We start from the raw sequence: 15349 nt of genomic DNA, 5'->3' as shown, positions 1-15349 counted from the left end.
TCAATGCTTAGAAATACTGGCAGGGTGGGTGTCAGGAGGATGGGACCAGGCTTTTTTCAGTAGTGCCCAGTGACAGGACAAGGGGTAACAGGCACCTACTTGAACATAAGAAGTTCCATCTAAACATGAGGAGCAGCTTCTTTAATTGAAGGTAATGGAGCACTGGAACAGGCTGCCCAGAGAGATTGTGAAGTCTCCAGCTCTGGAAATACTCAAAATCCTCCTGGACATGTTCCTGTGTGACCTTCTTTAGATGAACCTGCCTTGGCAGGGTGGTTGGACTTGATCTCCAACTCTTACCATTTTGTGATTCTGTGTAGGCAGCTAATCCACAATTAAATAATATTTTTTCCCAGTAACACTAAACTGAAAGACATAGCCTTGATTTGATTTGAAACCCATCAGTTACCCTCTGTTGGCTTTGTTTTCCCAGTTGGTGAGGTAGGTGTTTGCCTACCATAGCCTGTATGGAGGTCTCAGAAATCCTTTCCAAGACCTGGAGCAAATGCCAACACCTGGACAGGGCTCAACTTAGCCTTCCAGTTTTCTAGTGCTCTCTATTGTGTTGAAACTCTGCTGATGCTTCCATCCCACAGGAGTTTCGGGAGATTCCTTACCTGAAGAAATTCAAGTGTAAGAAGCAGGGCAGGGTCTTCCCTCCAGATGCTGTGAGTGTGAATTCTGCACCTCCTCCCTCTGCATCTGCTCCTTTGACAGAAACTGTGTCTGCCCCTAGAGGTAAGTGCCTAACCTAAAGGGCAGTTCAGGGTGGTGTGCAGTGCCATTCCCAGCCAGACAAACATGCCACTCTGCACAGGCATGCTCTTCTCCTGCCCCTAAGCAGGAGAATCATCCACACCCTGACATGGTGGGGTGCCTGGGGACGTGGGCTTGAGGTCCTACTTGTTTCCTAGCAAATCATTTGGGGTATTTCTTAATGGTGAGGAAATGATGTTTGCAATAAATCTGACCTGCTGGAGAGCAGTGAAGGGGAAAAGGACCTGGGGGTCCTAGTGGGTGGAAGGTTGACCATGAGCCAGCAATGTGCTCTTGAGGCCAAGAAGGTCAATGCCATTCTGGGGTGGATTAGAAGGGCTGTGGTTAGTAGGTCCAGAGAGGTTCTCCTGCCCCTCTACTCTGCACTGGTGAGGCCACATCTGGAATATTGTGTCCAGTTCTGAGCCCCTCAGTTCAAGAAGAACCTCAGGGAACTGCTTGAAAGAGGCCAGCACAGAGCCACAAAAATGATGAAGGGAATGGAACATCTTCCTCACAAGGAGAGACTGGGGGAGCTAAGACTCTTTAGCTTGGAGAGGAGGAGACTGAGAGGTGACCTCATCAGTGTTTATAAAGGTGTGAAGGCTGAGTGCCAAAAGGCTGGAGCCAGGCTCTGCTCAGTGGTGCCCAGTGACAGGACAAGGGGCAGTGGGTGGAAGCTGAGGCATTGGAAGCTCCATGGAAACATGAGGAAAAAATTTTCCCCTGTGAGGGTGACAGAACACTGGCACAGGCTGCCCAGGGGGGTTGTGGAGTCTCCCTCTCTGGAGATATTCAAACCCTGCCTGGATGTGTTCTTGTGTGAGCTGCTCTGGGTGATCCTGCTCTGGCAGACTGATTGATTTGGGGTTTTTAATTTCATTTTAAAAAGAAAAAGGCAGGCAAATCATGCCTGCATGGGTATATCTGCCCTCCATACTTGATGTTTGTTGATGGGTGCTGAGCTTTGTTGCCTTTCCTGGAAGAAGGGGAGCTTCCTCCCAGTAGCTGAGCACAGGTCAGACCTGCCTGACATTTGTCTCCCTTCCAGCTGGGCTGGGTGTGGGGGATGCTGCCCTTTTGTAGTTGTTGTTTGTCTGGAGGGCTCCCTGCCCATTGCTGACATGCTGTGCTATTTCCAAACCCCTAGATAAACCTCTGACCAACATGAAGATCCTGGTTCTTGGAAAGCTGTCAAAGAACAAGGAGGAAGTCAAGGGCATTGTGGAGGACCTGGGAGGAAAGATGACAACCACAGCTAACAAGGCCACCCTGTGCATTAGCACACAGAGTAAGCAGATGTGCCTTGGTTACTCGTAGCACTGCTAGCAGAGCCAAGCAGATGACAGAGGACACAGAGTTGTCTGGGCATCAGGGTTTGGATTGGGAGTGTTTTGTGTGCACAGGTAGCCATCATGTGCTTGGAAAAGTAAAGACAGTTGTGTGCTGTTGGGAGGTTTATGTCCCTAGCACATTAATCCTGCAGGCTGTGCTGTAAGGCTCTGCTGGGTCTGCAGTAGCTGGAGCTTGGGTCTGTATCTGGAAGGTGGTGGGATGCCAGCCACCCTTATTGGGATGATGAATGCTGGAGCCTGTGACTGTGCTTGCCTTGGAGAAGCTGCAGAACTGACTCCAGGTGCCTGAGGGCAGTTGTTTTCTCTGCTGGCAGCTTAGGGTCTGCTGTTGCTCCCTGTTGGAGTTAAGGTGCAAACTGGCTACTGAGGTAGGAGATCAGCATCCACCACCTAGGAGGTTCCAAGAGAGACTGTACAGCTCCCTGCCTAGCTCCAGGAAGGGGAGAGCTGGACCAGCCAGGTAAAACAGGAGTGTTTGTGCTCTAGCCCAAGCTGCACACTTGAGCCAGTGGGGTTTTGCTTTCCAAAGGACATGGTGAATCCAAAGTGTGCTGAAATTGTGTTTCCACAAAGTGTTTAGAGAGCCATGAATCATGGGCAGAGGGAGGAGCTAAAGTCTGAAACCTCACTGGTGGTTTTTTTTCTCTCTTTCCCACCCTGCCTCTGCAGAGGATGTGGAGAAAATGAGCAAGAAGATGGAAGAAGTAAAGGAGGCCAAAGTCCGAGTGGTCTCGGAGAAGTTTCTTCAGGATGTGAAATCCTCCAGCAAGGACTTTCAGGAGCTTGTGTCTCTCCATGCACTTTCCCCTTGGGGTGCAGAAGTGAAAATGGAGCATGAGGAAATGGCTGTGGATGGGAAGTGCAGCAAGCCCCCAAGCATGAAGAGTGCCGGGAAGGTCAAAGAGGAACAAGGTGAAGAACAAAGTGGTTGTTTCTCCAGTGCTGTGCATGTACCAAGCAAATTGGGGTATAGAGTGCCCTTGCCCTTTCCTTGAGCTCCCTGCCCTTCTTCTCATAATCATTCTAAATAATAAGACCTTAGGGAAAGACTGGCCTTAAGTAGCCTTGGGCAGTTCCTCACAGTGAGGGTAGTGAGATACTGGAACAGCTTGCCCAGAGGTGTGGTTGAGGCCCCATCCCTGGAGACATTCAAAGGCAAACTTGATGTGGCCCTAAGCAACCTGATCTAGTTAGTCCCTGCTCACTGCAGGGGGGTTGGGCAAAATGACCTTCAGGGGTCCCTTCCAACCTGATGTATTCTGTGATTCTATGAAGTAAACACAGAGCTGTCTGATAAGCTGGCTGTTGTTTCCCCTAGTTCATTCTTGCTGCAGAGATCTCCTGGGCTGCCTGTGCCCAAGCTCCCTGACAGCAGTCTGGTCTCTTCCTTGGTAACATGTCAGCTTCTCTCTCATTCTGGGTCAGTGCTGCAGATGCTGAGGCATCAAGATGTGCAGAGATTCTCAAGGGATATTAACCAGTGAAAAAGTCCTGGAGTGCAGGGTGAGGAGTGTTTGTTCTACTTGGTTTGGAACATCATTTTTTAATGGAGGAGTTAAAATACCCAATGCCAGTGGCATTGGCCAGTACCCAATACCATAGAGAGCTTGCATCATTAGAATCGTAGAATCAATATGGTTGGAAAAGGCCTCAAAGATCATTAGTGCTGGGCACTGAACAAAACCATCAGATCTGCTCACCTGTCTTCAGAGCCCGTTCTCTTCCATGTCACAGAATCATACAATGGTAGGGGGTGGAAGCGACCAGTGGACATGGAGTCTGACCTCCCTGCCAAGGCAGGTTCTTACAGAGAAGGTCACAAATGAACAGGTCCAGGCAGGTTTTGAATGTCTCCAAAAATGGAGACTCCACCATCTCTCTGGGCAGCCTGTTCCAGTGCTCCTTCACCCTTAAATTAAAGAAGTTCCTCCTCATGTTTAGATGGAACATCTTATACTGATATTTATGTCCATTACTTCTTGTCCTGTCACTGGGCACCACTGAAAAAAGCCTGGTTCCATCCTCCTGACACCCACCTTTTCCAGACTAAAAAGACCAAATTCTCCCAGTGTTTTCTCCTAAGAGGGCTGTTCAGTCCCCTCAGCACCTTGTAGCCTTTTTCTATACCCCTTCCAGCAAGTTCCTGTCTTTTTTGAATTGGAGAGCCCAAAACTGAGCACAATATTCCAGATGTGGCCTCACCAGGGCAGAGGAGAGGAGAACCTTGCTCAACCTGCTGACCACCTTCTTGATGCACCCCAGGATGTATTTGCCTTCTTGGCCCCATTGCCAGCTCATTGTCATCCTGTTGTCCACCAGAACTTCCAGGTCCTTTTCCCCAGAGCTTGTCTCCAGCAGATCAGTCCACAGCCCGTGCTGATCCGTGGGGCTGTTCTTCCCCAGGTGCAGGACTCTACACTTGCCCTTGTTGAATTTCATTAGATTCTTTCCACCCAGCTCTCCCACCCTGTCCAGGTCTATGTCCTCCCAGCACAGATTTGTGTTACAATTTATTGCCAGACTATCTCACAGCAGCAGCATCTCCAAGGGACCTGAACACTCCCCACACACTGTGATGGTTTTAAATACCACTTAAATCACAACCCCAAATGTGACATTTGTCTGCTGTGCAGGTGAAAGAAATGATGTATCCCACCCCTTGGGGTCTGAAGGAAGGAGATAGAATCTGAGGAGGTCTTACTTCTCATATGATTGTCAGGGTGGGGTCTTGGAATTGCCTGCTAAAGCCAGGTAAAGAAAGCCATTGGAGCCATTGTGCTGACATCCTGGGAATCAGATTTGCAGTCTCCTTAGGGTGATAATTATGCAAATTGAGATGTTAAGTGTTCATTCATGTCAAACTGTGTTGCCTGCCTAGGAGAGGGGAAAAAAAATAACCTTTTCTCTACAGGACCTAGCAAGTCTGAAAAGAAAATGAAGCTAACAGTTAAGGGTGGAGCTGCTGTAGATCCTGATTCTGGTGAGTGATAACAATGGCTGTGCCTGCAGCACACAGGTTTCTGGATGCACGACCATTTGCAAAGTCGTTTTCTGTGAAAGGATAAGAATTCCATGCTAGGAAAGGGAAGATTTACATCCAGTGCTGGATGTTGCAGGATTTTCCAGTGCCACTTTTAGATGGATTGTTTCAGTTAGTGATAGGATGAGGGGGGATGGCTTTAACCTGAGACATCCAGTGCTGGATGTTGCAGGACTTTCTAGTGCAGCTTATAGAAGGACCATTTCAGTTAGTGATAGGACAAGAGGGAATGGCTTTAAGCTGGAAGAGGGTGGATTTGGGCTGGACACTAGGAAGAAATTCTTTGCAGTGAGGGTGATGAGACACTGGGACAGGTTTTCCAGGGAGCCTGTGGATGCCGCCTCCCTGGAAATGTTCAGGTTGGATAGGGCCTTGAGCTACCTGCTGTAGTGGAAGGTCTCTGCCCATGGCAGGGGGGTTGGAACTAGATTATCTTTAAGATCCCTTCCAACCCAAACCATCCTGTGACTATTAATTAAGGGATGCACCTTACTCGGCTTCAGGAGCATCTGCCAGTGAGGTGAATGAAGGCCCAGCCAAGAGAGGACACTGGTCTGGCATGAGCATCAGCTTTCAGACTCTTTTGGGGGCCAGCTGATTTGCTTTCCAAACCTATGATGCACAGACACTGTGAAAAGTCGTCCTGCATCCAAGGCCAGCCTTTGGCTTTTTAGTCCATTTGCCAGCATGACACCTGTGCAGCTGAATCTCTCAAGAATTCCTCCCACCAGTGTCAAATATTAGATGGTCCTTTCCTCCAGTTAGGATTGAGGCTCACTGCAGTGTATCTGAAGGTGTGTGCTCACAGTTTGTTGAAAAGAAAACACACTTCAGGTAGTTCTGAGTGAGCCCCTGGGGTCACTCTCTTCTTGTGGTATCTTTGTTAAGCTTCACACTACTTCAGGAAACTTTTTTTGAGTGGGTGCAGATGTAAGAAGGAGACCTAAAATGGGAAGTTCCTCTGTGTTCTAATGTGTTTCTTCTCTGCAGGTTTGGAGGATTCTGCTCATGTCTTTGAAAAAGGGGGAAAGATTTTCAGTGCAACTCTGGGCTTAGTAGATATTGTGAAAGGAACAAATTCCTACTATAAACTGCAGCTGCTGGAGGATGACAGAGAGAACAGGTGAGTTTAGTTTGCACTAGAAATAGTTGGTCACTTTTATTCCAGTAAAGACTGGATTATGATTTTTTTTGCATCTTAAGAGGCAAAGTGAGTAAAATGTCTTGGTGAGGAGATAGGGATAGATGCATTTCTCTTCAATAGTTAAACCTAAACATACACACAGAGAGACACAAAAAAAGACCCAAACCAGAAACCAACCAACCAACACTTAAATAGTAAACCCAAGCACAAACTCCACAAACCAACCAGACAGCAAATGACCCCTGGGGAGTTCTCTGCTCTTTGGGGAGACATTTCTGTGTGGTGTTGACAAAAACCTTCACTTGGGAAGTGACCATGTTTGCAGATTTGCTTCTGCTAATCTTCATTTCCACAGGCTGGCATGAGCAAGGCACACACATGTGGTTGGTGTCTGGGTTAATTGTCTGGCAGTCTTCAGTGACTGATGGCTGCCCTTGGGAATAGAGAAGCAGAATTTGGTGAAGGTCTAACATCAAGATCCCATCTGTACAGTCTGTGATGCTGGGAATTTTCCCCATATTCTCCAGTTTACTCTTCTAATTGCAGAGCTCTAAGCTTGGGAAACAAAACCAGATTCTAGTTATTCTACCCCACTGTATTGCTGAATTGCATGCCCTGGGGGTTAACAAAATGCACTGAAATGGTCAGGGGATGATCATGTGTTTAGCTTTCCAGTCTTATCAGGTGCATGGCAGAGCTGTCCAGTGGTTGCTTTACTGAATAGACTAAAGAATCATAGAATGGTAGGGGTTGGAATGGACCTCTAAAGATCAAATCCAACCCCCATGCCAAAGCAGGATCACCTAGGGCAGGTCACACAGGAACACATCCAGACTGGTTTTGAAAGTGTCCAGAGAAGGAGACTCCACAACCTCTCTGGGCAGCCTGCTCCAGTGCTCCATCACCCTCACAGTAAAGAAGCTTTTCCTCATGTTGAGGTGGAACTTCCTGTGTAGCAGTTTGTATGCATTGCCTCTCATCCTATCACAGGACACCACTGAAAAGAGACTGGCACCTTGTTCTTTACACCCACCCTTCAGATATTTGTAGGCATTACTAAAGATCTCCTTTCAGCCTTCTCTTCTCCAGACTAACCAGCCCCAGGCCTTTACTCACAGGGCAGAGCTCCAGACCCTTAGTCGTCCTCATAGCCTCCGTCAGACACTCTCCAGTAGATCCTTGTCCTGCTTGAACTGGGGAGCCCAGAACTGGACACAATACTCCAGGTGTGATCTCACCAGGGTAGAGCAGAGGGGAAGGAGAACTTCCCTAGGTCTGCTGGCCACACTCTTAATGCACCCCAGGATACCATTTGCCTTCTTAGCCACAACTGCACATTGCTGCCCTATGGATAACTTACTGTCCACCAGGGCATGAAGATCCTTCTCTATGGAGCTGCTTTCCAGCAGGTCAACCCCTAGTCTGTGCTGGTGCATGATTGATTGATGGTGCATGCTATGATTCTTTTCTGTTGCTCCCCTGCAGTCACTGATAGAGAATGTCTAACATGAAATGAATAGTGGGCAAATGGCTGATCCTCATGCAGCCCCCTGGTTGTGGCAGGGTCAGTTTGATATGACCTGAGGCCTGGAGGCAGAGTATCTTATGTCTGTTCTTTTCTGACGTTTCACTTCCCTAGATACTGGGTGTTCAGATCCTGGGGTCGCGTGGGCACCGTCATCGGGAGCAACAAGCTGGAGCAGATGCCGTCCAAGGAGGATGCTGTGGAGCACTTCCTCAATTTGTACGAAGAGAAAACTGGCAATTCTTGGCATTCCAAGAACTTCACCAAATACCCCAAAAAATTCTACCCCCTGGAAATAGATTATGGACAGGTAACAGCGAAATGTGCCACTTTCAGATGCTCAGCTGCCTCTCTCTAGCTGTTCTGGTCAGTGCTTGTTGCTGTAAGGTCAGGGTGACGACCAAAGAGACAAAGATAAAACACAAGCAGAGTACAGAGAGAGCCCCAGACCAAAGACCCCACCTTGAGCAGCTCCTATTTATCTCTCTGCTCTCAGTATGGCTGCATGGGATTGGTTGATGATGTGGCTGCATGGGATTGGTTAACAAGCTTCTCTTAAGACTCTTACTGGCTAGTGATACTCATTAAGCTTAGCACAGCTGACTCCTATCTCATCTACTATAGTTACTCCTTAAGCTAGCACAGGTGGTTCCTATCTCATCTCACAGTGTCTCACCTTTAAACACTTGGTCCAGGGGACTTTCCAGATTCTCATGGGAACACAGATTCATCACAGTCTCCCACAAGCACTCACTGTTGGATGGCTTAGGCTTGGCAGACCTGAGGACTGAAGTGCAGGTGCAACTGTTGCATCTTCTCTGTGCTATGGAAAGAGTTGTAGAGCAGTGAGTGTCATGCATTAAAGCAGACAGGTTGGGAACCTGAGGACTGAAGTCCAGGTGCAACTATTGCATCTTCTCTGTGCTACAGAAAAGATCAGTGAATGTCAAGCATTAAAACAGACACGTAGGGAAACAAAGTAGTTTTCCTTGTCAGGTCTGAAGTCCCTTTAGCTGCTTGTTCCTCTTTCCTTGGCAATTTTAAGGATGTTAATTTGAGCTTAATCATAGAGCCATTAAGGTTGGAAAAGACCTCTAAGATCACCCAGTCCAACCTTCTACCCAACACTTCCATGGCCACTAGACCACGTCCCAAAGTGCCACATCTACTTGTTAATTCAGCAATCCTTTCACACACGTCTAGTCTGAAAACACCCTTTGCTTCTCTTAAAATAGATGCTTTTCATCTGTCTTCTGCATCCAAAATCCTCCCAGCTGCTGAAGCAACTCCTTAGGCAGCCTTCTGCTTGATGCACATCTTGAGCAGGTTGAGAAAGACAAATTATTCATTGCCAGTAGGATTTGGCTATTTAGGCAGCTCAGCTGAATGAGAATCTTCCTTCTGCCCAGCGTGGGGTCTGTATGTTTACTTAAAGGCACATACAGAACTTTATTTTTCAGATGGTGTAGCTGAATGCTGTTCATAGCTATAATGATACCAGAGAAAAATATTATCAGGCTGCTGCCTGGTTTTGGTTGTTTTTTTACCCTGTGGCCAAATCACCAGATGCCATCCTTCAGCATGAAGGAGTCGAGGCTCAGCTCTTTATTTCTGGCAATTTGAATACCGCAGCAAGATAAGTGGCTGTCAGGCTGCAATGTGCAGTGGTGTTCTGAAGCATCTGGCACATGCTTTATTGGTGCAGCACTCCTATCCATGAAAGCATCTAGATGGTATGGCTAAGGGCCAGGTTCTACACATTGGCCACAGCAACCCCGTGCAGGCTGGGGTCAGAGTGGCTGGAGAGCGGCCAAGCAGGAAGGGACCTGGGGGTACTGCTTGATAGTAGGCTGAACATGAGCCAGCAGTGTGCCCAGGTGGCCAAGAAGGCCAATGGCATCCTGGTCTGCATCAGGAACAGTGTGACCAGCAGGAGCAGGGAAGTCATTGTGCCCCTGTACTCAGCGCTGGTTAGGCCACACCTTGAGTCCTGTGTCCAGTTCTGGGCTCCTCAGTTTAGGACAGATGTTGAGATGCTGGAACATGTCCAGAGAAGGGCAACAAAGCTGGGGAGGGAATTGGAGCACAGCCCTGTGAGGAGAGGCTGAGGGAGCTGGGGTTGCTTAGCCTGGAGAAGAGGAGGCTCAGAGGAGTCGTTGTTGCTGTCTACAACTACCTGAAGGGAGGTTGTAGCCAGGAGGGGGTTGGTGTCTTCTGCCAGGCACCCAGCACCAGAACAAGAGGACACAGTCTCAAGCTGTGCCAGGGAAGGTGAGGAAGAAGTTCTTCATAGAACGAGTTATTTGCCATTGGAATGTGCTGCCCAGGGGAGGTGGTGGAGTCACCATCCCTGGAGGTGTTTAGGAAGAGGCTTGATGGGGTGCTTGGTGCCATGGTTTAGTTGATTAGATGGTGTTGGGTGATAGGTTGGACTTGATGATCTCAAAGGTCTCTTCCAACCTGGTTTGGTCTATTCTATTCTATTCTATTCTATTCTATTCTATTCTATTCTATTCTATTCTATTCTATTCTATTCTATTCTATTCTATTCTTCCTGTGCTCATCTTTGACAGGGTGGTGTTTGGTGTGATGCTTTTTTTAAGGACACATCTCTCTTTTGTCATAAAAGCAGCAGAGTAAATTGTCATTTTTTCCATCTCAAGGTCTCTCTGCAGCAGAAGGATTGCAGACAAAAGTAATTAATACTGTTGGCTGAGGTGAAGCAGAGATGCACAGAGTTCCCATTCCCTTAATTGTACTTAGATTTTACAGTGCCACCTCTTGAAATGGCCTCTGCCAAATGACTGAATAGGTGGATTTTTAATGCACTCTGCTCCAAAATGTCAGTGTCCCACGCTCCCCATGAACTTCAGACTAGGCAGAGTAGGCACTCATTAAATTGGCTTTGAGTTGTTGCCATAGCAGCCAGCCTGTTGCTTTTGTGATTTTGCTAATTCTGATACTATTTTTACTTCCCAGGATGAAGAAGCTGTCAGGAAACTGACAGTAGGTGCCGGGACAAAATCAAAACTCGCTAAGCCAATCCAAGACCTTATTAAGATGATCTTTGATGTGGAGAGTATGAAGAAAGCAATGGTGGAATTTGAGGTGACTACACACATTCTAACCCTCCATCCAGTACCTGAAGGGGGCCTACAAGAAAGCTGGGGAGGGACTTTATACAAGGGCTTGTAGTGAGAGGATGAGGGGGAATGGATTGAAGCTGGAAGAGGGGAGATTAGATTGGATATTAGGAAGAGATTCTTTCCAGTGAGGGTGGTGAGACACTAGAACAGGTTGCCCAGGGAGGTTGTGGATGACCCCTCCCTGGAAGACCAGGTTGGACAGGGCCTCGAGCAGCCTGGTCTAGTTGCCATGGCAGGGGGATTGGAACTAGATGATCTTTAAGGTCCCTTCCAACCCAAACTGTTCTATGATCATACTTACAGAGCCAGAAGCACTTTCTTTGCAATCCAAGGTGCATCACACTTCCCTGAATTTATTGTATGTTTTAGATCAGCCTTTAAACAGGGAAAAGAGTCTGATCAGAATCTGCCAAGCACTGGAGGTAGTAACTTAGTTACGATACCTGCAGCCTTTGTTCTCCAGTAGGGAATGTCTGTCTCAGTGTCCTCAATGTAATGAGCCTATGAGAAGCTCACCTGCCAGGCCTGGGTTCAGTAATCATTCTGTGTTGTTTGTTTGTTTTTCTAGTGACACATGCATCCTGACCACTGCTTGCTGAATGCTCTTTAAATAATAACACCAGTTTGCTGGTGACAGGAGGCTGGAAACACTTCTCTTTTTGTGAGTGGTGTGCTGAACCCCACTTTGAGATGGCGTAGCACTTCCACTGTTTTAGCTAGCAAATGACTGAGCATGTAGCTCAGACTTCAGAAGTGCTGCCAGCACTTAATGAAGTGCTTTGACAAAGTCCAGGTCGTCTTCTGAACAGGATCAAACCTGGGAATTTTTGTTTGTTGTGTTTCTGTTTTGTTTTAATGATACCTTATTTCCTTCCAGTCTTCTTCCCTCTGTCTGTCTTGATTGATGTTTCCAACAAGCTTTCAGAGAGTGTTCTCACAGCATCAGGAAAGAGGAAGGTACAAGAAAAGGCTGAGAGACCTGGGGCTGTTTAACCCAGAGAAGAGAAGGCTGAGAGGGAACCTTACCAATGTCTATAAACATCTGGAGGGTGGCTGTCAGGAGGATGGAGTCAGTCTCTTTTCAGTGATAGACAGTGATAGGACAAGGGGCAGTGGATGTCAACTACAGGAAATTCCATCTCCACATCAGAAAAAATTGGTTTATTGTGAGGGTGATGGAGCCCTGGAGCAGGCTGCCCAGAGAGGTGGTGGAGCCTTCTTCACTAGAGATCTTCAAAACCTGCCTGGATGCTTTCCTGTGCCCTGTGGCCCTGCTTTGCAGGGGAGTTGGACTCAAATGATCTCTGGAGGTCCCTTCCAACCCCAAGCCTTCTATGATTCCCTGATCATCTGTCTCACCTTACACAGAAACAGTTCTACTGCTGGTCAGAGATCCTGCAGTTTGTTTATGCTGCAGCCATGGGTAAATCTTACATAAATTTGAGTTGGTTTTTTATTCAGCCAGCTTAGTTACCCTGCCCTCAGACTTCTCTATCAGCATTTTGTGTATCCACTTTTGAGAGCAGACTTTGTACCATGTTATAGAACTCATTTGAGAGCTTTCCGATGGCTCGCCCAGCGTCTTGTCGTTCCGTGGCTTAGTTGTATTCTCCTGTACCTTCAGTGGTTCTTTACATCAAAGTCTTCTAAAATATTAATAACTCTTTGTAACTGGAACTAGTAAAAGGCTGTGGTTGTGTAGAGCTCTGTTGAGGCTGTGTTAATTGACACTATCAGCAGATCTGCTGGGGACCTGGGAGTCCAGATGTCTCCCTGTTAGATTTATCTTCCTGAACCGCTGCTGCCGAGCAGCTGTTTGCCGTTAGAGGAAATTATGGTTTCCTTGGTAAGGGTTTCTGTGCAGCCTCTGAGAATGGCTGCTTGGTTCCTTTACAGGAGGACAGGATCACAGGATGTTAGGGGTCGGAGGGGACCTCCAGAGATCATGGAATCCAACCCCCCTGCCTGAGCAGGACCATAGAAGCTAGCTCAGGTCACACAGGAACACATCCAGATGGGTATGGAAAGTCTCCAGAAAAGGAGACTCCACAATCTCTCTGGGCAGCCTGTTCCAGTGTTCTGTGACCCTCACAGTGAAGAAGTTCCTCCTCATGTTGAGTGGAACCTCCTTTGTTGTAGTTTATATCTATTACCCCTTGTTCTGTCACAGGGTGCAAGTGAGCAGAGCCTGTCCCCTTCCTCTTGACTCCCAGCCCTCAGATATCTATAGGTATTTATTAAATCCTCTCTCAGTCTTCTCCGGAATAAACAGCCCCAGGTCCCTCAGCCTCTCCTCATAAGGCAGTGCTCCAGTCCTTTAATCATCCCTATAGCATTCCATTGGACGCTCTCCAGCAGATCCCTGTCCCTCCTGAACTGGGGAGCCCAGAACTGGATGCAGTGTTCTGGGTGTGACCTCACCAGGGCAGAGTAGAGGGGAGGAGACCCTCCCTGGATCTGCTGGCCACACTCCTGTTAATGCACCTCAGGATCCCATTTGCCTTCTTGGCCCCAAGGGCACATTGCTGACCCGGGGATAGGTTGTTATCCACCAGGACTCTCAGGTTTAATCAGCTATTTCATTCCATTCAGGCACTCTTGCTCTGCTAAAACTGTAGTAAATTGAGTCTTTCCATGACACACCAGTGGATTGATCTGATGCATTTCTCTTCCTGCTTGTCATGTTTTCAAGGACTTCTACCAAGCATATAGGAGTCTATTTCAATACAACTACCTTATTACTCTGCAACTGCCTCAGAGGAGGTTGGGGTGAGGTAGGGGTTGGTCTCTTCTTACATGCAGCAAGGGACAGGGCCTGGATGAGACACTCAGTGCCATGGCCTAGTTGATTAATTAGGGATGGGTGATTGATTGGACTTGATGATCTTGGAGGTCTCTCCCAACCTGGTTGATTCTGTGACATTCTGTGATAATCTTTGTTTCCTGTTGCAGTATTCCTTTGTTTATAGAATGTCTTCTCAGTAGTAGGCACTCTCCTGCTGACATCATTCCTCCATCCACAGAGATTAATGCCAAGTCTGAAATCTTTCCATTCTTCTTGTGGTCAGTCCTACCAGGATGGAGAGATTTGTTCCCTAGAAAGCAGAGAAAGAATGCTGCAGTGGTTTCAGTGTAGTGCAGTCCTCCTTTAATCATTTCAATCTTCACCAGATTGACCTGCAGAAGATGCCATTGGGAAAGCTGAGCAAGCGACAGATCCAGAGTGCATACTCCATCCTTAACGAGGTTCACCAGGTGAGCACCTGTCCTGGCTGTGGGGTGTTCAGTTTTGGGCCTTTCACTACAAGAACAACATTGAGGTGCTGAAGGGTGTCCAGAGATGAGCAACAAAGCTGGTGAGGGGTCTGGAGAACAGGGTTGCTGAGGAGCAGCTGAGGGAACTGGGGTTGTATAATCTGGAGAAGAGGAGGCTGGGGGGAGACCTCCTTTCTCTCTACCACTCCCTGAAAGGATGTTGGAGTGAGGTGGGGGTTGGTCTCTTGTCCCTGTTACCAGGTGATAGAACAAGAGGAAATGGCCTGAAATTGTGGCAGGGGAGGTTTAGGTTGGGTACCAGAAAAAAACTCTTTATGTGAAGAGTGGTCAGGCTTTGGAAGAGGCCACCCAGCCAAAACAGTTCTGTGATGATTGTTATTCCTGCAGCTCCTTCATACTCAGTATCGTCCCTATTAAGTTGTCCTTTTCTCAACCCATAAAGTTGTGCATTTTGATCCAAATTTTTCCTTCCCATCCCACTGGGGATGCATGGGGCAGTGTGTGAGTGACTGCATAAGTCTCAGCTACTGGCTGGATTTAAACTACAACTGCATGAAGGAGATGTTAGAGCAAGAGGGGAATGGGGAAGTCCCGGGCTCGGAGTGGGATGAATGCTGAGCTGTGTGTGCAAAGATCTGTGCTCTCTCTCGTTGGCTTAAGCTGGAAGAGGAGAAATTTAGACTGAATATTAGGAAGAAATTCTTTAGAGTGAGGGTGGTGAGACATTGGAACAGGTTGCCCAGGGAGGTTGTGGATGTCCTCTCCTTGGAAATGTTGGAGGGGACCTTGAGCAACCTAGTCTTGTGGAAGGTGTCTCTGCCCATGGCAGGGGGTTTGGAACTAGATATCTTTAAGGTCCCTTTCGAACCAAACCATTCTATGATTCCACAGGCAGTACCACACTGTATCAGTTTGGGCAGTACTTCTATCTTTGACGCTGCCATAGCAAAAACTTCAGGCCAAGCCAGACATAAATGGCAGTTGAGCACATGAAGCCAGTGTCTTGTTCTAGCAGCCAGCTGGTTTTGCCACCCCAGAGGAGTCTGTTTGAGGATGTGAATGAAGTTGCCAGAGGAAGGGGTCTGGCTTGGTGACCTTACTATATTT

General features: G+C 47.7%; 1 protein-coding gene across 1 annotated transcript in view; it reads left to right on the top strand.

Moving 5' to 3' along the window:
• Positions 1-15349, top strand: part of PARP1 (poly(ADP-ribose) polymerase 1) — a 41054-nt gene that overhangs the window by 16846 nt on the left and 8859 nt on the right. The window contains exons 8-15 of the mRNA XM_068153585.1: positions 597-738; positions 1907-2047; positions 2781-3023; positions 5023-5091; positions 6142-6274; positions 7935-8130; positions 10800-10928; positions 14138-14221. Of these exons, the coding sequence (XP_068009686.1) occupies positions 597-738; positions 1907-2047; positions 2781-3023; positions 5023-5091; positions 6142-6274; positions 7935-8130; positions 10800-10928; positions 14138-14221 (1137 nt within the window). The remainder of the gene's footprint in view (positions 1-596; positions 739-1906; positions 2048-2780; positions 3024-5022; positions 5092-6141; positions 6275-7934; positions 8131-10799; positions 10929-14137; positions 14222-15349) is intronic.

The sequence above is a fragment of the Melanerpes formicivorus genome, unplaced genomic scaffold, assembly GCF_026170545.1.
Source record: "Melanerpes formicivorus ecotype bairdi unplaced genomic scaffold, bMelFor1.0.p_v2 SCAF_26, whole genome shotgun sequence".
Classification (NCBI taxonomy): Eukaryota; Metazoa; Chordata; class Aves; order Piciformes; family Picidae; genus Melanerpes; species Melanerpes formicivorus.
Note: the sequence above shows the minus strand (reverse complement) of the source record. Positions and strands in the feature narration are given on the sequence as shown.